Source organism: Polistes canadensis, unplaced genomic scaffold, assembly GCF_001313835.1.
Source record: "Polistes canadensis isolate GaletaPanama2010 unplaced genomic scaffold, ASM131383v1 scaffold_30, whole genome shotgun sequence".
Classification (NCBI taxonomy): Eukaryota; Metazoa; Arthropoda; class Insecta; order Hymenoptera; family Vespidae; genus Polistes; species Polistes canadensis.
The window spans coordinates 36,752-59,632 of record NW_014569577.1 but is presented as its reverse complement, the minus strand read 5'-3'; the positions used below and the strand labels follow the sequence as shown (position 1 = coordinate 59,632).

Sequence of the window (22,881 nt, the reverse complement as noted above, 5' to 3'; positions counted from 1 at the left end):
AAACACATATTTTACAGTATTATAGAAAGGTATTAAAATGAAATTTAATAAAGAAAAAAATCCTTCTTTTTTTTTTTTCTAATATTTTACTTTGATATCAAATCTCAATTTTCATACTTCAAACATTATCTCCTTAGAATATAAATTTATATATGGATATCTGGAGAATATTATGTAACGATTAAGTAAGAAATTATGAAAATAAAATTTAAATAATAATAATAAGAAGAAGAAAAAGAAAAATAATAAAAATAATAAAAATATGATACATACCGGCTGTCCCGAAGAGAATTACGATGTTCCCTGTGACCGACGAATTGCGTGAATTCCTCTTCCGCGTAATTTTCCTCTCTCCTGATCTTCCTACTCCTACTAACACCATCACCACCACCACCACCACCATCACCATCGTAATCCTCTTTAAAATAATCCATCGACGTTTTCACCGTTAACGATCTACGTTCTCTTGGACGATCACCAACGTAAATCTTTTCTCCTGAATTGTCGTCCCTTAATAAAATTGGTGCCTCCTCATCTGTATTGTAATCTGTAAATTATTAATATAACAAATCATATTATAAATAAGAAAATGAAGAGAAATTGTATGTTTTAGTATACTGGTTGATAACCTTTTTACAACACGGTATTTTATAACAGTATAAAAAAATTGCCGACAAATCTTTGTGAAACATTTTTTGACAATACTGATTTAACATGATTCGTGTTTAACATGTTTACAAATTAAATTATATTAAAATAATTAAATGTGAGTCTCGTATAATAATAAGAACCTATCTACCGTGTTACCTGTATATCTGTATATTATCGTGAAAATTTGAAATTGAACAATGTCAAGATTCGCATGATCGTTTGTCAACGCACACCAAATATCTGTTCGATGAAAAACCTGAATATTTGGGTTCATTCTATTTATGATCATGACAATATAATTAACAATAAGAAGGAATAAAAATTTGCGATAAAAATACGTGAAACTCTAAAATGAAATAATTCTAGTTGGATAAATAAAAAAACATTTTTTTAGAAATCTTTTGAATAGAAATAATACAAGCACACGCAAATTTATTTACTTAATTGCTTACCTACACACTCGCATACGTATCTTACGCGTATAAAAGTGTTTTTAAAACACACACGCATAGAAATATTATGAAATGAAATTTCAACAAAACTTTAATCAAATCGATAGATCGATCAACGATTAACTACGCGTTGACATAATTGCAAAGTTTTAATACGGTTGTCGATCAACGTATTTAACTGGTATAATATGAAGAATTAAAAACAAAACAAAAAAATAATAATAATAAAAAGAAAAGAAACAAAAGAAATAAAAAAGAACCCTCCCCGAAAAAAAAGAAAGAAAAAGGAAGAAAAAAGAACCATAAGATACGTGTTCGTTGTAGACGCGTGATTTTGCACCGATCGATTGATCGAGTTGTCCGATCGATTAATATGCATCGTTTCTATTTCGATATTATTTATTATTAGAAGAGAAAACTGTTAAAGGACTTGTATAGATAATATATCATTGCGTCAGAGTGCTTTTCGTTTCGAATTTTCTGATATGCGAGCACGCAGTAAAACAGGGCCGTAAGAACAAACCATAAGATGCATGATTACTCTTCGTGGTGGGCGGGGGAGCGGGGGGATACCACATTTTCGAGCATATGGTCCTCTTATATATATATATATTTTTTTGATTATTAATAGAAGAAAATACAATGAATTTGCTGTAAGAATTATAAGTAATTTTTTACTGAGGTGGTGATACATTAACGTTAACGTGATGCATTACAATGATAAGTATAAGTATCAATATAAAAAATATAGAGGAGTTGTGAAAATAAATTTTGTAATAATTAATATTTCGTATAAAAATTCAATTACTTTTCTTTTTATCATTTTATTTATAATGCATACGTAATATATATATATTTATATAACTGTACATTTGTTACAAGCAAATCATAAAAAAAAAAAATAAAATTATTAATGAATGTGTCTTAGGGAAATTGGACAGGTTAAAAATTTTGTTTAGAACGTTTGTTTTGATCTCATTGAACGTTTCGTTTCTTTATCGGGACTACTTCAGCAACTGAAAATTTTTTATTATGACTTTCTGAGACACATTTATTAATAATTTTATTTTTGGACGAGATAAACAATTAATTGACTTATAAAAAAGTAACAATCTTTCAATAATTTTCATTACTTAAGTTTCAATTTAAAAAAAAAAAAAAAACAAAAACAAAATTCTATATAATATTTTTATTCAATTCGTATAAAACGTGTATATATACATATAACAGAAACACGAGAGAGTTATGTAATATTGCTATTTTACTTACATAAAATTAACGATCAAATGTGTGTTTCAATATCGACGTTTGTTTTCTCGACAAATTTAAAAAAAGAAGGAAAAAAAACAAATTCGAATGAAAAATAAAATATATCTGTTTAGAAATGATATGTTGCATAGGATTAAGGCCTTGAAAAATACGAATACGACCCTGACTGCACGCGAGATCGATCTTCCGCTCTCTTTCGATAACTTGTCCGACGATCCGCAACGATTGCGCAAATTCTTTCATGAAATCGATTAACCCACATCATATCGATTGATTCAACGTACATAAGTACACACACACATACACACACACATATATGTATATATACATACGTATAGATAAGTTTGTTACATTATAAGTGACAGAAGTGTCGATGCATCTTTGAGATAGAAAATTAACGATCTGAGGAAATAATTGATCTATCGATCGATTGATCGAACGATTTTCTAACGAAATAATATAACGATAATAAAAAAAAAAAAAAAAGAAAGATATAAAAATAATATATTATTATTATTATTAATATATTTTTTTTTTTCTCATTGGAATTTAAAGTTTCATACAGTTTTTATTAGAATTCCAAGTAAAGAAATTGTTTTGAAGGAATTGCGACAAAGATTTATGGTTTATGGAAGAGTAAGATATTTCATTGAATTTTATTGGTAATCTGGTTAATGGTGGGGGTAAAATAATTTTACAATATATATATATTATACTCGATACACGAGAAATCAATTTTATTAAACGGAATCATTGATGATGACGATTGGTAATAGTATAATTTGTTTGTTAAAACGAGGATAAAATAATTTTCCTATTGATCATTTCGTTTGAAGATAGGAAAAAAAAAAGAAATAATAAATACCAATGATTCGTAATGCAATTTGTTCATTGACGAAGGGGTGGGAGGTAGTAAAATAACTTTCGCGTTTGATCATTTGATCGAAGAAAAAAAAGAAAAAAACAATTTGCGATTTCGTAGAGATCAGATAGATGATGGAATTTGTTGGCGGAGGTTAAATAATTCTTCTGGTTTAATCATTGGGTCCGAGAAAAAGAAAAATTGATTTCATCGATCAGATTACAAATGGAATTTGTATGGGTGGTGGGGTTTAAATAATTTTCCGATTATTTATATTTCTAGAATTATATACGATTAAATGTCTATATATTATATACACGTAGGAAAAAAAAAGAAAAAGAAAAAGAAGAAAAAGAATTATAAGAAATGAAAGAAAGAAAGATTGATTCAAAAAGGTTTTATAAGTATCTAGACAGTGGCAGACAAACAGGCTCGTCGATATTATTGACGCCTACTGGCGCCTTCGGGGCTCCTAACGTGGAGAAGAAAATTATACTCTTTTCTAATCTACGAGCTGCGAAAGTGGTCCCCGATATGATGGATGCTTGTGAAAAAAAAAAAAAAAAAGAAAAAAAGATTCACTCTCCTCAAGTATTTTCGTTCTTTCTATTTTTCTTGATTTTTTTATTCTTATTCTACTTCGTTCGTACTTTTTCTTTTTCTCCCTTTTTTTTTTATACCATTGCATATATTCATCGCACGTACATACGCATACGTAAAAGACAAATTTAATTACACGAATTTATTATTATACAAATTATCAATGTGAATATTGTATATTTTATAATGAGTGATATAATTGATATTTTATTGTAATGCACGAACACTTTCTTAATTCTTATACGCAAAAATTTCATTTTTGAAATTATTCGAATGAATTATCAAAATTGATATGCATTTTATTGCAGAAATGAACGATTTTATTTTTTATTATTATAAACAAATTGGCATGACTCGTTCACTTTAATATCACAAAAATATATTTATATATTTATAAGTAATACGTAAATGTTTAATTTCAGGAATATATGCAAACATACATCCATACATATATGTTCCTATATTAAAATATATATTCATGCATACGTATAATACACAAATACACGTTTACACGTATATTTATTTATACGTTTAATTATATGAATTAACAAATGTGTACGAACATTAATTTTTTATTGTTGAAATTAAAATCTTACAATCATATAATTATATCTCTATTATAAGATTTAAACGAATTTAAAAGTTGGAATTAATTTTTTTGAAATGGCATTTAAAAAAAAAAAGAAAAAAAGGTTTCTCGACACACATTTATATAAACTTCTTTCGTGTCAAGGTGAAAGATGCGTGTCTATTCCGGTTACAGGGCAAACAAAGACGCCTTTAAGATATATTTTCAGGATATCTTTCACGCATCGCCATCATCATCATCATCATCATCATCATCATCGAGAAAACGCTTATGTTAGTTTTCTTTCTCTCTCTCTCTGCCAACTAAATTTATAATACTCTTAATACTTACTTCTATCAAATCTGATCGAGAAATAAAGTATCATATAAATTAAACGATGATCATCAAAAGATACTTTGATGTGTTTATCATTCATATATAAAACATTGATTATTAAAAAATAAATTAATATCAATTGCTTTCAAACACAAATTTTCGTACCGTTGGAGATTATCCCTGGTTTTATACACAAAAAAAAAAACTAAAAATAAAGTAAAAGGAAATTTAAAAAAAAAATATCGATATACGTTCATAATAAAAAGAAAAAAAAACATTATTAAACGCATCAAACACGTGTATATGTGTTTGAATTTTAAATAATGATCTAATTTTTTTTAAGGAACGAGTCTGATGACAAATAAGAAAATTATATTTAATCGATTGAACGACAAATTTTATATTTATATAATTAATGAGATATATAGGTATATATAGAAAAATAATAGAAAATAATTCAAAAATGTGAGATAAATATAAGTGAAATAATGATAAGACATTGTTAAAAACTTTGTAAGTTGTGCAATAAAAACCTGATTATATAATAGAAAATAATTTACGCATTTGCGTACAATTTTACACAAATTAAATACGCAGTTTTAAAAATAATTATTTTAAAGTATTATTTAGGAGTAGAGTGAGAAACGGAAAAAAATACTTTCAATTGTCGAAAAATAATTGGCAATAAATCGTGATAAATGAAAAAAAAAAGAAACAACATTGAAATCTGCAAATCTTTTCTTCCCATCGTTCGAAATTTTATTTTTAATTCACGATTATAAATATATATACAACGTATCTGATAGAATCGACCCAACCCCACCCCCACCTCCACCGATACACCCCCTACTTCTTCTTTTTCTTCTTCTTCTTCCATTTTTATCTGTTTTTCTATGAGATCTCTCTTAGAACGTAATTCTACTATAAAAAATCGGAGAGAACGTGGCACGAGAGAGAGAAGTTCGTGAGCGTCGGATAACCGATCGAAAAGATTATGGAATTCCAACGAGAAAGCGAACTCAAGGGTCGGAGGTAAAGCATGCTGCTCTAGCGAGAACACAAATTCCCCTTTCCTAACATGAGAGATTTAAGAAAGAAACATTCTTATATACATACGGGCGTCAAGCGATTTATCGAATAATTTTCAAAACCAATCTCATCAGAATTTATCTTTGGGTATACACCATATAATATATTCTCTTTTTCTTTTTTACTTTTTTTTTTTTACAAACGCGCCTGCGTATATTTTTGAGAATTTCTCCTTTCCTCTCTTTGATTGTTATTCTTTATTCTTCGATTTTTATCAGTAAAAAAAAAGCACAAAAAAATATTACGAATAATTTATACGCGCCATTTTATAAAACATATACGTGTATTTTATATATATGTGTGTGTGTGTATGTGTGTTGTCAATTTAGAACGATCAATATTTTTTTGTAATAACGCTGTTTGAAAATACTTAAATAAAAAGAAATATCTTTTAGGAGTATTTAATTTTCCAATTGATATTATTATTATTGCAAAAAATGTAATCACCTTTTTCAATACTCAGATATATAAATTTTTTTTAATTTATTAAATTTATATATATTTTATTAATTTTCTATTAGAAATATAAATCGTTATATTTTTATTAAATTTGATGTAACTATAAGTACTGTTGTAAAAAAATTTATTTTTATTATATCGTTAAATTATATTATTAATACATTATTTTGTTATTTATTTATGAGTTATTATGGTACGTTATTTTGTGTTGGGTATGGATTTCTTATCGAAATGTCTTTTTTTATTTTTTTATATAATAATTACATAAAAAGAGATAGTTATTTTATATAATACATAAAATATTTAAGTATTATATGTGTCAAAAGAGATTTGATTTATTTCTAACAAAAATATCGATTTATATTGATAAATATAAAAAATATCTAAAAGAAACTTTCACTGAAAGAAAATTACAAGGTAAGATAGATAACTTTCCAATGATTATTATCATTGGATACTCGAATCGAGCCGGAAAACAGGCGGAAGATTTGAAAACTTTTCAGTGAGAGTTAAGATCAATTATGTTCGATTTCTCTTAATTAACTTGAAGCAAATTTTTATTTACCTTTTTTATTACGTATGATAATTTAAAATATTTGCAAACGATATTATACTCTTCAATATAATTACATATAATTTTCGGCTTTACAACTTTTATATTACGTATGTGAATTTTTCTTTTTGTAGAAACCAAAAAAAAACAACTAACAATAAAAATTATTCCTGTGAATTATATAATTTATAAACGATTACATTATAATATTATAGTTACACCCACTTTCATAATCGATTGTTATCCAATTTCTTTTATTCGCTAATAATATGAGCCGTTTATTTTGAAAGTGGCATAGGTCACTCTTTCAAAAAAATCGAATTAATGGCAACACTAATTAAAATTGAATGGTATCTTTTCATTTTCAAGAAAAAAAAAAAAGGTGACTTATGCCACTTTCAAAATAAACGGCTCATATATTGATTTGAACAAAACACATTTCTTGAAATATTTCGTAATAAAACCTTTTACAAGATATTATAGGAAACATAAAAAAAAAAAATATAAAAAATGATGAATGAAATCGGTAAATTCGTTTTCAAGTTTTAATAGCGTGACCAAGGGATAAACACAAAAGTGGATTTATTTTTATAATATAAAAAAAAAAACTATCTACGCTAATCGATTATTTCAAAACCGTTTCGATAATAATCGAAAGAGATCGAGTAATGTCTGTCATTTCGAACATAACCTGTAATAACAGGCCATTGCTTGCTCTTGATCAATCTTTGCAAACGCAGAGTCAGTCTTCTCACAGAAATAAAGAAGTAGACGACAGAACAAATCTCAAATGTTTATGTGCCCGTACTAATCCATATACATATTTATATAAATATGTGTATATGTGTACGTGTATGTGTGTATGTGAGAAAGAAGATAGGATTATGGTGGCGTGAGTTCGATCTCGATTACAGCGTCCGTTATTCTGGGCCGATCAAACCGAGTCAATGACTTTTACATATCGATCGATCGATCTCTTGCTTACAAACACACACACAGACATACATACATGAGGATCTCATTATTCTCATCGATAAACGTTTCATATACGTGTTGGTGCGCGCGAGCGCAAACTTACTCGGGCGCCGTGCGGTCTGCAAACTTCGATCGATCGATCGATAGATCGATCGATCATTTATCTTTGATATTATATTTATCTCGATCGTATTATTCGCTTAAATATACGTACCTCAGACATTGTTATCTTTTTTTTTGTTCTTCTTTTTCTTTTTTTTTTTTCATACCTTAATATAATATTTCTTTAATTTTTTTGGTCGTTATTTATAGGAATATTGGTGGATATTTTTAAATCATAGGAAGAAATGCATGTTTATACAAAAACACAATTGCGCGTAATTATTTAATAAAAAGAAAAATTAATTTTTATCTAACACATTTCAAAAGGTAAAATTTACTAAAATCTTATAACAATTTAAATGTTACGATGTTGTGGTATATCTCAAAATATAAATATAAAATACATCGCATCCTGGGGTTAATGAAATCCTGTTCGGTAATGTACTTCCCCCTCCCCGAACCCCCATAGAAATTCAAAGACAGCACCCACGTTGAAAATTAAGATTACGAAAGAGAAGATCAAAGAGATTTTATGGAAAGGTATGGCAATGGGGTGGGTGGGGGTCACTTTTTATCATCGAGGGTGGGCCCTTAACAAGGGCGGCCTATCTTTTTTTCTCTTTTCTTTTTTTTTTCTTTTCTATATTCCACCTCCCACTTCAGCTCGATTTGTATGTACGTAGCATGTTTGCGATCACGTAGTCCGATAATACCATCGAGGAGGTTAATAACGATTGAAATTCGAACGAGTAAAGAAAGAACAGAGAAAGAGATCCCGGAGGCTGTGTAATTACATTCTCGTAATCGCTTTTATGTACTCCATTATAGTTTTTTTTTTCCCTCCCATTTTACCTTTGTTACATACATATTTTTCTTCCCATTTATTTATTATATATTATTCTCTCTTTAATATATATATATATTATTATAAATAATAAATAATATAAATATAAAATATAAAAATAATAAAAACAATAAATATGTAAAATATACATATATATAAATAATAAATAATAAATTAATAAAAATAATATTATTCATAAAATATTATTAATATTCTATATATATATATTATTTATCTACAATCCTAACTCTTATTATTTATTCTTTTTTTATTAAGATTATCTAAGACGTTGTATTTAAACGAAAAACAAAAAAAAAACAAAAAATCAATATAGAAATTACACATGATAACGATGTATCATATATGATAAACAATCCTCATTAGACGGAACAAGAGAGTAACGTACTTTAATTACGATGTTAATCATCGAAACCAAACGGATTAGGAATTCGGTTTCCCCATGTAGAATTCCAATACCATGAGAAAGAAAGAAAGAGAAAAAGAAAGAGATAGAGATAGAGAGTGTGTTACGAACGGACACGGTAGTTTTCTTCGTAGGATGATACACACAAGTGACTAAGAAAGAAAGAAAGAAAGAAAGAAAGAAAAAGAAAAGAAAAGAAAAAAAAAAAGAAAAGGAAAGAGAATGTTCCTCGTTCCTTCGAAATTCGTGCCTGATTGCGGGCTCATCTGAAGCTTAACAGGTTTACCATGCCGGAGGGCTGATTCCTCGAAGAAAGGTGGAAGAAGTAGGAGGAGAAGAGACAGGGAGGGGTGCTGTACAAGGTGGAGGTGGAGGAGGGGCGGAGGGGGAGGGGAACGAAACGAGCATGGTTCGACGATCTCCAAAGCTGCGATTTTCCGGCCTTATGCATCCTTATTTGCATCCTTATATGCTTTCTTCTTATTATTATTCTTATTATTCTTCCTTCAGGATCAGGATCATCAACATCATCGAAACGACGACTTTCATTGTTTTTATTTTTCATTTTTATTTCTTTTCTTTTTATGGATTTTCTTTTTCTTTGTCACTTTGATGTAGGCTGGATGTTTTATATCTATATATACACGTATGCATAATATGCATGTGTGGGTATATAGGTATACACGTATATTTGAATAAGTCAAAAGTTCGTGCATTTTAAATTAATAAATAAATTGATACAATTATTTTTTTAGTATTAATTTATTAAATATTTCAATGTATATTAAATTATTATAAATATTTATAAAATAAAATGAAATATAATAAATTAAATTAAATTTTATGAAAAATTACTTTATCTCTTAAACAACACAATTAACTCACGAACTTTTAATTCACCCTAATAACAACGAGTATACACGTGTATCGAGGTAATTCATCCAAGGTTGTGAAGGTGGTTCGAAACTCTAATAGGAACGATGATATCAAAGATCGGTACGTCGTTTCTTTGTATATAGGAATCTTGTTGCTGTTACTATACTACTTCTGGTGTTCATGATCGCACTCGTACTCCTGATCGATGATAACGATTATGGTGATTCCTGTGATGTTGTTGTTGATATTGTTGTTGTTGTTGTTGTTGTTGTTGTTGTTGTTCAAGTTGTTTATAAATGAATGAAATCATTCCTCTCGTATATGAGAGAAAAAAAATGAGATTAAGTATTTTAATGTTGTGTGTGTTGTATACGTTTTAACTTCGATGTAGATCGTGTTACGATATCATTCCTGATACTTAGGTTACGATTATCGGCTTCCAACACCCCACCACACCCTACCCCACTCCGTTCATTCATGTCACATTATCTCTTCACTATTGTTTTATTTTTTTTATTTTTTTTTCTCTCTCTTTCTCTTTACATATATATTTTTTTTTTTCCGTTCAAACAATTACATCATTTGTTTGTTTTTTTTATAACTTTATATTTAAAGCGTTTATTTTGAAAGTGTGGGGGGAGGGGTGTTAAAGTCTATTTACAACAGTCAGTAAATAAATATTATTTTATTTAAGTTCGAGGTTATTAAAAATATAATTGATATAATCAAATTACATGTTGACGTATTAATAGAAATCCATTGATATAACTTGACATAATTGATTTATATTTTTGTAATTGACTAATATATACGTTAAACATTATTCATTTTTTCGAAGCAATGAAAACAAATCGCGACTGGCAGATATTTTTTTGTTTTTTTTTTCTTTAAAATAAACAATCTCTTTCTTCATTATTCCGAGTAGATAATTAATTCCTAATTTTTTTGTTCGGTATTCTCTCTGTTCCTAATTTTTTTCTTCCCCCCCCCCGCAGCCCTACAAAAAAATGGATTCACTCGAATTCACGAACGAGGTTGCTGATGGGGTGGGGGTAATCTCTTTGGGAAGAAAAAAGTAAAGAAATAAATCCGAAAAAAAAAGAAAGAAAAATAATGAAATTGATATCGGTCGAGACGGAACAAATCGCGATGAAACGGTACGATGAGTTCCCGTCGTCGGTCTTTCTGAATGAAAACGTTTTTGAAAACCTTTACGAATTTAGGCTAGCTCTTGGTGTGACAGCCCTTCAACGAAAAACAAAACCAAAAAAAATGTCGAAACGTTTCGTCGACCAACTTGTCTTACGGTTAAACGTCAAAATTCAACACTCCGATGGTTCGTTCGGTTTTAATCTTTCTTATATTTAAAAACAATTATATACGGTTGTTTGATTATGGGATTGGGCCCACCACGTCGTTTTTCGTAATTTATATATGTATAAAAAAAGAAACAAAAAAAATTAGAAAAATATAATAATAAATATTTCATTTCTTCTAAATCTTTCAATACTTTTTTGTATTAAAAAATTATTATATATTCTCTTCTCATCGAAATTTAAATAAATATCAAAATAATAATAATAATAATAATAATAATCATCATCATCATATTTTCCTTGTGGTACACACACATTTTTAACGATTCACTTTCGCCTTCATTTAAAAATCAAGAGAAAACGTGACTAAAATTATCGTTAAAAAAAAAAAAGAAGAAAAAAAACAAAAAAGGAAAAAGAGGAAGGAAAAAAATGAAAGTAGGTAGAGAAATAAAAATCACAAATGAACACAACGCGTATGAAAATTTCAAGTTAATTCGCGTGTAAACGAAGTACTTCCCGTTTTGGGAATATCAGCGATAACAAATTTAAATGCATAGGTACATACACATACACACACATATACACATATATATATATATATATGTAATACATTTGATGTCATTTGGACAATGTAAACGCCTTAATAATGAAACGTTTAATCGAGCTTGGTGTTCGCATAAGCTTCGCATAAGCTTCGCATAAGCTTGGTACGTTCCCGCACCGGTTTCCAACCAGTCTCCCCCTCAAGAATTCGTCTCGCGTCAATTTATTATTCACGAATGTTATATTATACGTATTCCCCGAGACGAATATTTTCCCTCGGTGTTGTACACACAGTGGCAGTTTAAAAGGAACAGTGCTTGGTCATGAATAAAACTCATTCCGAAAAGAGGATTTGTTGTACATACGTATGTGCATATATATATATATATATATATATATAAAAGTATGTATGCGTGAATACATTTTTGAGTATATACGTGCATACGTGCATGCGCATGAATTCCTGGGATGTGTATATACATACGTATGTGTATGCGTGGAGTGTGTACATAAGATTGAGTGCATGCATTATTAATTTGTTTTTTGGCGGTGAATGCACCAACCAACCAACCAACCCTTCCTTCTTTCCTTCGATTTCTCTTCTTTTTTTCTTGTTTATTTGTTGATTTTGTTTTGTGACTCTCTTCTTCTTGTAAAGTTCTTGTGTAAGTTAACGGGTGAATGTGTGTGTATATATGTATATGTGTGTAACTTCTTCCTACGCCCATATAAATTCGTTACTCTTATATGATATCTCTGAACGCGTGCTCGAACAAACGTACGACAGGTGTGGACGTCGTCTGTCTTATATTATACTTTGATCGATATCCAAATAATTTCCATTACTTAATATATATATATATATATATGTATTTATGTATGGATATATCGAGACCTTGCAATATTCTATTAAATGTATATATAAATGTGTGTGTTTATGTATGTAATAAATAAATTATTGTTGGCTCGATAAATTTATAAAATAATATCTTTCTCTACGGATTGTTTTATTATAATTGTATTTATATCGAAAATGTATATAAAACATGATTATTGTAATATTTTTCACTGACAATCCATTTTCTCACATAGTTTTAGCCAATTAAATGTTTAATTATTATTTTTAGAATTTCTTTTCTTTTTTCTTTTTTTAAATAAATATTTCGTCGACTTTGATAGATGTTGAATTAATAATTTTGTGAGTTAATAAAAATAATATAATTAATAAAGCCATTTTTTTTGCAATCGAAAATTAAATATTATTTGTAATAGATATTTACAATAAAAATTACGTACAATAATCGGGACTAATAATTATATAAGATTTAAAAAATAAATCTTCTTTTCCCCTCCCCTCACTCACCACCCGTAAACTTAACGATAAAATACAGTCGGGGATTTAAAGAAATTGTATTATATTTTTTTGTTTTTTTTTTTCCATGTCCGGGATAAATTTTATAAGAAAAAGAAGAAACAAATTGTTAAAAAAAAAAAAATTAAAACATTGTTTTAAATAATTCGGTCTTGCGGAAAAAGAGAAAAGAAAATAAAGCAAAAGAAAAGAAGCTTACCAATGACAGCACAGTTACGAACACCAACAGGAGGATCCTCGTCAATGTCGTTGGATGATGTTGACTCGGTGACAGGAGGCACCCGGTAGATAGCATGTTGCAATGAGGATGCCATTATTGAGTCTTTCTCGTTGTCGCGCCAATGCTCGGTAGGTTTAATGAAGTAACTTCCGCTGGAAGTTCTCATGTGGCCCGTCTGAAAATTCATACAAACACACAAATTTATTACATTTTACACGTACGACATAATTACTTGTTTCTTTTTTATTTTTTTTTTTTTAATTTTTACATATCACACATCGCACAATCCGAGTTCTCGTTTGTATTCAATTACATTCGTATTTGTATTATTCATTTATACGTGTGTAATATAAGTTTTATCTAATATTCTTATAAGACAGTTTGGATATGTTTATTTATTGTATATTTTTTTATGTAATATTATACGTGATATAATAAGTTCAAATCTAATTCTTATAGGACAATTTAAATATCTTTAATTATTGATTTGATTTTATATACGTATATTTTTATGTAATATTATATGTGATATAATAAGTTTAAATCTAATTTTTATAAGACAAAAATGTAGATATATATATTTACATATTGATTGATTGATTTATTTATTCTTAAATATGTTTATTTTATATAGAAAATTTTTTTGAATAGATTGCATTATAAGCATATATTATTAATTGTTTAAAATTGACAATAAAATAGTATACGATTTACAAATACTCTTTCGATTAACTCTACTGTATTATATTATTAATTTTATCAAATCTAATAATAAATATTTTGTTAAGAATAATTTTGGTTAAGAATGGTTTTGTTTTTTTGTTCGTTTTTCTTTGAAACTTTCTTCCTTCCCCCTCTCTCCTGCTATACGAAGGAAGAAAGAAAGAAAGAAAGAAAGAAAGAAAAAACATCGAAGAAATGAAATTATTTATATAACTATACATATTTAAGAGTAATATGACGTGTTATAGATTGGCATAAAGACAATAATATATCCTAAGTTTCTATGCGTAACATGGGACACACGCGTTAGGCTAGACAAGAAATACGCCCACGTAAATCCACCTACGCTTGCATTCCGTACTTGCCGAGAATAAAAAAGAAAGAAGGGGACAGCAGACATACATATAAGTCTCTATACATGCACACATACATACATACATATATATATATATATCGAGTGGAAGAGAATACTAGGATCGTTCTCACGACATTTCTGAATCCACCTTTCGTCTCGTCTCATGTCTCGTTAATGGAGACGAGGAAAGAATGGTGATAATGAGATCGAGAAAATCAGAAAATAGTGGAACAGAAAAATAAAAGAAGAAGAAGAAGAAGAAGAAGTAACAAGGTGGTTGGAGGAAAAATAATTAAACGGAAGAAAAGAAATAAATAATCAATGATAAAACGTATACCTACGTATTTAATTATACTGTGACACACGTGCAAAATTGAAAAGCATAAATAAATGACAGGTAATCCTCCTACAACACGATTCATATAATTGCTGTTCATATAATAAACACTGTACTTCTACATTGCACTGGATAACATGGATTTTTTTAATTAACGTATATTTCAAAATGAAATTACTTGAAAATAATTAACATATGAATGAATAAAGGGTCTCTTATAAATACGGTTTCATACGATACGATATTTTTTTGTAGGAACACATTTAACGTGTTACTTGGTGTTAAATTAAAAAAAAAAAAAATAAATAAAAATAGCCAATAGAAAATAATAGAGAATAAAAAGAAAAAATAATTAAATAAGTGAAAGAGAGAAAATAAGATACATATATTCGCACATTAAAATCAAGTTTAAATCATTCACAACAACAACAACAAAAAAACATTCGTAATCTTATCAATCATTTTTAAAAATTCAATTGAAGTATTATAACAGCAAATGATGATAAACGATACTTCGATCGTACAATCATTATAATTGAATACCATTAGCAATCTTGAATTTATTTAATAACGATGAGAATGAAATGATTGAAAGAAAGAAGGGATATACTTTATATATACATATACACACACACCCTCACATATATATATATATATACTTATTAAAAAGAAACGAAGTCTACCTAATTAATTATTGCTATTAATTATGTGATTCTTTTTTTCTTTGATCTTTTTCTTCCTTTCTTCTTCTTTCTTTCTTTCTTTCTTTCTTTCTTTCTTTCTTTCTTTCTCTTTCCTTCTTCCTGTGTACTTGTGATCGAAGGAAACCTGACTGGCTATATAATGATACACCAGTGCTCGTTATAGGAATTACGAGGAGGCCGAGTTAACAGGTACTAAGGGATATTTATCGATTATCAACGCCTCCTTAACGCCAACCATTCTATCCTATCTTCTTCATAGTAAGCAAATACGTAGATAGTTATATCTAAATATCTTCCTTAATTCTAAACAAAAAAACAATCACACTCATTGCTTTCCAAAAAAAAACAAAAATCTAACAGCTAATATCAATAAATTCAAAATGAAACTTATCAAAAGAAAACAAAAAAAAATAATTAAAAAATGTAATTAGCGATAGGACAAAATTTTTGAGAATTTTTTTGAGAATTTATTTGTAAAATTTAAAGAAAAAAAATAATATATGGGTGTAAATAAAAGTCTCTTACCCTTCTGCGAAGAAAATAAATAGAAAAATATAATAACGTTAAAAAAAATCTTTAACAATTTTTATCGATCACGATGACGAGAACGATTCGAAATTGGAATGATTTAAAAAAAAAAACAATAAAAATCATAAAACTATCTTGACAACGTAATTATCATTGGTCGTTTTCTTATTTCTCGTTGATTCGTAGGAACGATTTTATACTTGAATAAAAAAAAAAAAGAAGAAGAAAAAAGAAAAGGTTATAAAGATAATCAGAAAAGGGTTTGTAACTCGTAGAAAGTTCATCTCAAGTCCACGAACACTTATTCTTTATTTTCTCTCTCTCTCTTTCTCTTCCTTCTTCTTCTTCTTCTTCTTCTTCTTCTTCTTCTTCTAGCAGTTCTTTTTGCATTCTACACTTTGCATCCTGCATTCTGCCGTAGCACTTATCCCTTACGGTCGGCATCTAACACGATAGTAATGCAAAAGGATATTGCGGCTTTTTCGAAGGGCCAAAAGAATGAAAGAAAGAATGAAAGAAAGAGATGGGAAGATATAGAGAAAGATATATTTGATACTGCAAGAGAGAAGAATAAGAAGAAGAGTAGTAGTAGTCTCGCGAGGTGTATGTAGTCAATGCAAGTGGTTGCACCTGGTTATATTGCTTATGTTAGTGAACGAAGGACAAACTCGGGCCTTTCAGTTGTCGTTTTCCTGTTCTTCTATGTCTTGCTGATGTTCCTGAATCTTAGCTACTTCAGTTGATCCTACCTGATATTCCCCCTTCTATTTAAGGATTATGCATATAACCCTAAAATGGTTTTACAAAAGGACCCGCGATATTGATTGACTCGATACAAACAAAAATCTCATTGTTTGTTCATTTTTTCTTCTGTTTTATTTTTCTTTTTCTTTGTAATCTCGAACTCATTAGAATTCCGATTTATTTTTCCAACACCAAAAATTGTGATATTCGATCGTTGCTTGACCTTCATTAAATAAATGAGATAAGTGTCTTATCTTAATTTAAGCTCGCTTGGCTCGCGAGCCAAGTTAGGCTCGCTTGTATTACAATTTTATCATATTTTTGATGTTCAAGGTCGTTCGAAAATCACGTTACAAGTATGTTTAAATGTATTTTGTCACCCGAAACATAAAAAAAAACACACGACTTATAGGATACAAATATATCTACGAGATTGAAAAAAACCATAAAAAAAAAAAAAAAAGGAAAAAATGGACGACCAGAGAAAAATGTATTTTCCACGATAATAATACCTATATTGAAATCAATCCATAATATGTCTTATTGTTAAACATTTATCGTATCATTAAAAACGAAGAAAATATTTAGATGAACTCGTTCAATTGAGACACCTTGTATATTATATGTTTATATGAATATATATGTAATATGTCTTTCACGAATGCACGTCTGTTATGATGAACTCATGACTGCTTGCATTTGAAATATTCGAGTAGAATCACTGTAAGATAAAGCTATGAGTCCAAACATCGATTAACATAACGATCCCCGTACGATGTGTATGTATGTATGTATATGTGTATACGTTAGAAAACGAATTGCATAAATACAGTAAATACGTCCTGAGGCTACAAACGAACGAAAATAAACATTTTAATGCCGTTTTGCCAGAAATCGTTTTATCGATTTGAATTATTATTGGTTCGATTATCGAAATTAAATTTCAAAATGGCACCTTAGCTTTTCTAACCAAATTCTCATAAAATTGCATTGACATTTTTTTTTCTAACCTATTATATCTTCCCGTATTCGGACTTCGATGTATTTAAATATTTTTATTTTTACTTGTTTGTTTTTCTTTTTCAAAACCGATATTATCTCGAATTACGTTAACAATTGTCTGGCCAAAAAGAAGGAAAAACTTTTTCTAATCTCAAAAAAAGAAAAAGAAAAACAGAGAAACAGCAACGATTAGTAATAAATCCTTCGGTTAATAATTACACGAAGAAGAATATTATTTATTCCAATATAACGACACATAAATTAAAAATCGGTAAAAAAAAAAAAAGAAAGAAGAAAAATATTTCTAAAAAAAAAAAAACACGATAAAAACTCGTATTGATAACGTTCCTTCCACCCGTGTTACGTCACCCTTCTTTTTTCCTTATATAATTTCCCGAAAAAAAAAAACGTTAGGGAGGGAGGGAGGAAGAAAAGAGAAAAAAGGGATGAAGGAAGAATAGGGATAGCGGAGTAGGGTGGGGAAGGGGGGAGGGAGAAGGGCTGCGAGGAGCTCGTGTAAAACGTATCGGACTCGTCGAAAGGTCGATGAGATCTTCCTGCGGAGAACTTCGAGGTCGTTGGCAGCGTTTGCAATGGGGGGGAAAAAGAGAATAAGAGGTTCCAACAGAACAGAACAGAAAGAAAGAGAAAGAGTGGGTGGGGGGAGGGGGTTGGGGGATGAGAAAGATAGAAGGAGACAGAAGAAAAACGACGTTCTTACCAAGAGTTCTCGGTAACCCTGAAGTCCCTCTTTGTGCCCCATGTTTCTCTCTCTCTCTCTCTCTCTTTCTCTCTCTTTCTTTCTTGCTTTCTTTCTCTCTTTCTCCTCCCCCTTCTCCTCCCCCAAACACCAACACCACCACCATTCCTTTAGACAAGAGAGCTCGAGCAAGCTTATACGCGACTCTCAAATGCAAATCGTAAACACACATCGCCCCCGCAAATACATCGGTGAACCCATTTCTCCCCCCCCCCTTAACCCCACCACAATATACACACACGAGTCCCCCTTCCTCCTCACTCAGCCCCCTCTACACTTTTCGTTTCGTTTAGTTAGTGTTCCGTTCTGATACGTCAAAGTGACAAACGAGTATTATTTATTTATCGAACAAACAAAAAAATAAGTAATGTGTTATAAACTTGGGATAGATACAGGAGAGGGGTAGAAGGAGAGGGGAGAGGGGTGGTAAGTTGGAAATGTTTTTCTTTTTTGAAAGTTGGTCGAGATGTAATTAGATTGATTTGAAATTTTTTTGTCGGATAGATCGAAAGTTTTTAAAAATTGTGGATCCTCTGATAAAATTTTTAATCAATTTTATATATAAACAATTGTTTATATATTAATTGTTTATTTAATAATTCGTAAATGGGTTAAAAATTTGTCGAGGTAAGTAAAAATTAGGATATAATCGGATAATTCTTAAGTGGAGAATTGTAGATTAGGTTACTTTGAGAAAATCAATTATTTTTTATTTTAAAGCGCATTAAGATTGCAATTAGATTTCTAATTTTTTACAGATTGAACATATGATATATAATCGTATAATATGATGAAATTGGTCTTTAAGAATATTGCAAAAAAAAAATAAAATAATTTGTTATTATGTTAAATGATTTAGCATACTTTTGTGACTAGCCAAAAACAAACTTTGTATATAAATTTGTACGAATAAAAGTGTTACTGATAATTAGTAATTGATTCTTCGTGGAATAATGTTCTATGAAATTCTTGTCTTTTTTCTGTTTTTCTAATTCTTAACATGATGTTACTCTCACCCTTATGGATTATTCACCATTTGAAATCATTCGATAGCATTTCTTTGACAAAAAAAAAAATACAAAAAGAAAAACAAAAAAAAAAGGAAAAATTTTATACGACAAAAGAAGAATTTGATAACAATGGAATACTTCTGGGTGGGCTTAACCATATTTCCAATACCAACAGAACAACTACCTACCTACTTGTCTTGTCTTTTTACCGAACTTGTCGTTCACGTATGCATATGAAAGATTCAATGGGTACATAAACACGACCCATAGGGTTGGGATTCTTTCAACGTTTTATTTTAAATAAAATACACATCGAGAATATATTTTTCTACATAAAATAGAGACCGTCAACGTTCTCGTCTCAACAACAACAACAACAACAACAACAACAACAATAACAACAACAATAAGAACAAAAATATAAATAATAAAAATATTAAAAATAAAATAAATTTGTGTTAATATACGAACAAAACTAAGATTTATTTATCGTAATAAACAAAAAAAATATTTTCAATAATGAATATAAATATTTATCCTATCCTTTTCTATTTTTTTTTCTTTTTTCCTTTCAAATGAAAATGACGGATTAGATATTGGAGATAATGTGAAAGATAACTCGAGTATGTATTTCTTCTTAGGTGGTCAAACATATATATATTCTTGGCTTAAAAAAAAAAAAAGAAATAAAAAGAGAAAAACAAAAAAATGTCCAATTAATACCGACTATAATATTACACATTTCAACGAAGGTCGTCGGGTTCCTATGAGACTGGTCGTACCGGCTCAAAAGTCGAATGGAATATCCGTGATATTCGAGTTTACTGGCGCGATTCCAAAACTTTAAACATTGAAAAGGCTCTACCCATTTTTACAAATTATTTACGAGAAATAAAGACGGAAGAAATGAAAATAACAATGGAAAGTTTAATAAAGTTGTCAGGATTTTTAAATATTGTCAATAAAAGTAATCGAATAATGTAATTTTTCTTGCCAAGTGTATTTTCCTTTTTATGGAAATAATAATAATAATAAAAAAAAAAAAATACCGATAATGATATTCGAAAATTAGAAACACGCGGTACGTCATTTCAGGAAAATATTTATATATATATATATATATGTATAAAAAAAAAATTGTTTCAAGTACTTAATGTGGAAGTCAAAAGATCTTATTGTTGAATGATTGTTAAAAATTAATTATTCGTTTTTTAAAACCACTCTAATTCGTAAGCGCGAATTTCTAAAAATTTACCGAGTTAGAAAATTTATTGTTTCATAATTTAACGCGTAAAATTAATTTACGATATCTTTATTCAAATTCATTTTTTTTATTATCATTTAGAAATGTTTAATCCATTCAAAGACTTACGGATTTTTTATTAAGTAGCATCTTCCTATTTCTTTTTTTGTAATTTATTATTATTTTATATTACGTACAAATATACAAAATTAAATTACAAAAGTTTTATTCGTATCTTTTCACAAAAAAGAAACAAAATAAATAAAATCATATATTCGTTAGTATTTGAAATCTAACAAATATTTTTGTCATAGCAACGATTATCGATACAAACGAATAATACAAATTATTCCTAATTCCACCACAACCTCATCCACCTAATCAATTTCTATTTCTTTTCTAATTCTATGTGTCTATATATTTATAGAAATATTTGAATTAGCAACGACAAGCGATAAAAACGAATAATCAAAATTATTCCCAATAATAGACCCCCATCTAAGCCCACCCCACTCTAATCAATTTCTATTTCTTTTCTAACTTTCTGTAACTATATGTTTATAAAAATATTTGCCATAGCAATAATTATCAATGAAAACGAATAATAAAAATGATTTATTCCACAACCTCCTCCCCCTACTACCCATTCTACCCCACCCTAATCAATTTCTATTTCTTTTCTAACTGTCTGTGACTATGTTTATGCTGATTTCATTCTCGGCACAGCATCCAACGACCTCGTAAGCAAATAAGCTCTCTCGCACATACCGAGACCGGTCTTCGACATTCTTAAACATGCACATACATATATATATACAATATAAACATATACAACGTATACACACACACATATATACATATATATATATATATATATATATAATATACTATATAATATAATATTATATAATTATATGTTAATTGTGTATCAGTGAAAGTTACTTTTATTTATGTATATGTAAATTAACTAATATAAAATCTTTTTAATTCTCTATAAACTATATTACTTATTGATATAGTAGGTTTTATTTTGGTAGAAATTTAAAACAAAAAAACAAGAAAAAAAAACTTCTCTTTTCTTTCGACGATTAAAATCATTCGAAGGATATGACAAAAATAAATACATATAGAGAAATTCTTTCCTTCTTCTTTATCTCGTTACGATTAATCGTAGGATTTATATTAAACGTATTCTCTCTTCGTCGTCCTCGTTAAAATGTTAAAAGTTTAAGTTAATTTTATTCGAGCAGAGTGAAGTCATTAATTTACATCTGTCAACGACAGAAAGTACCTATATATACATTATATATATAAATAAGCATATACGTAAGTGGTTACTTTCTTACGTACGATGTACGTTCTCATTATAAACGTCCGGTTATCACCATCGTCTCATCAAAATCACGTACAATTTACAGCTCATCGTTGACGAGCAACGTCTCTCAAAGATTCAAGGTATGATCGCACGTGTCTAACGATACCCGACTATTAATTTCAACAAACCGGAACTTTCAATATGCTAGAATATATATCTCGATAGTTCCATTAGTTCATACCTGAAACCAATAAATTTCCAAAGAAAAAAATTTATATTTTTAAATTCTATTAATTATATTATAATATTACACACATATATGTCAATGATAAATTGTATAATTCATTTCAAATTAATAAAAATCCTATAGGTTTTATTCGAAATTACTAGACGTTTTTTTTTGGGGGGGGGGAATATATCGAAAAGAATTTGATTATAGATTAAAAACTAGTTGTTTTTAGAAAATAACTAGGTTATATCTTATACATATGCAATATATTAAAATTTGTATTCGCGTTCATACCTAAATAGAAAATTCCTAAAGAAAAAGATATATTTTAAAATTCTATTAATTATATTACAATATTACACATATATATGTCAATGTTAAATTGTATAATTCATTTCAAATTAATAGAAATCCTAA

General features: G+C 28.6%; 1 protein-coding gene across 1 annotated transcript in view; it reads right to left on the bottom strand.

The window, feature by feature from the left end:
• Positions 1-22,881, bottom strand: part of LOC106784073 (A disintegrin and metalloproteinase with thrombospondin motifs 9) — a gene marked incomplete at its 5' end in the record, with an annotated part of 57,430 nt that overhangs the window by 17,701 nt on the left and 16,848 nt on the right. The window contains 2 exons of the mRNA XM_014743191.1: positions 274-547; positions 13,494-13,689. Coding sequence (XP_014598677.1) covers positions 274-547; positions 13,494-13,689 — 470 coding nt within the window. The remainder of the gene's footprint in view (positions 1-273; positions 548-13,493; positions 13,690-22,881) is intronic.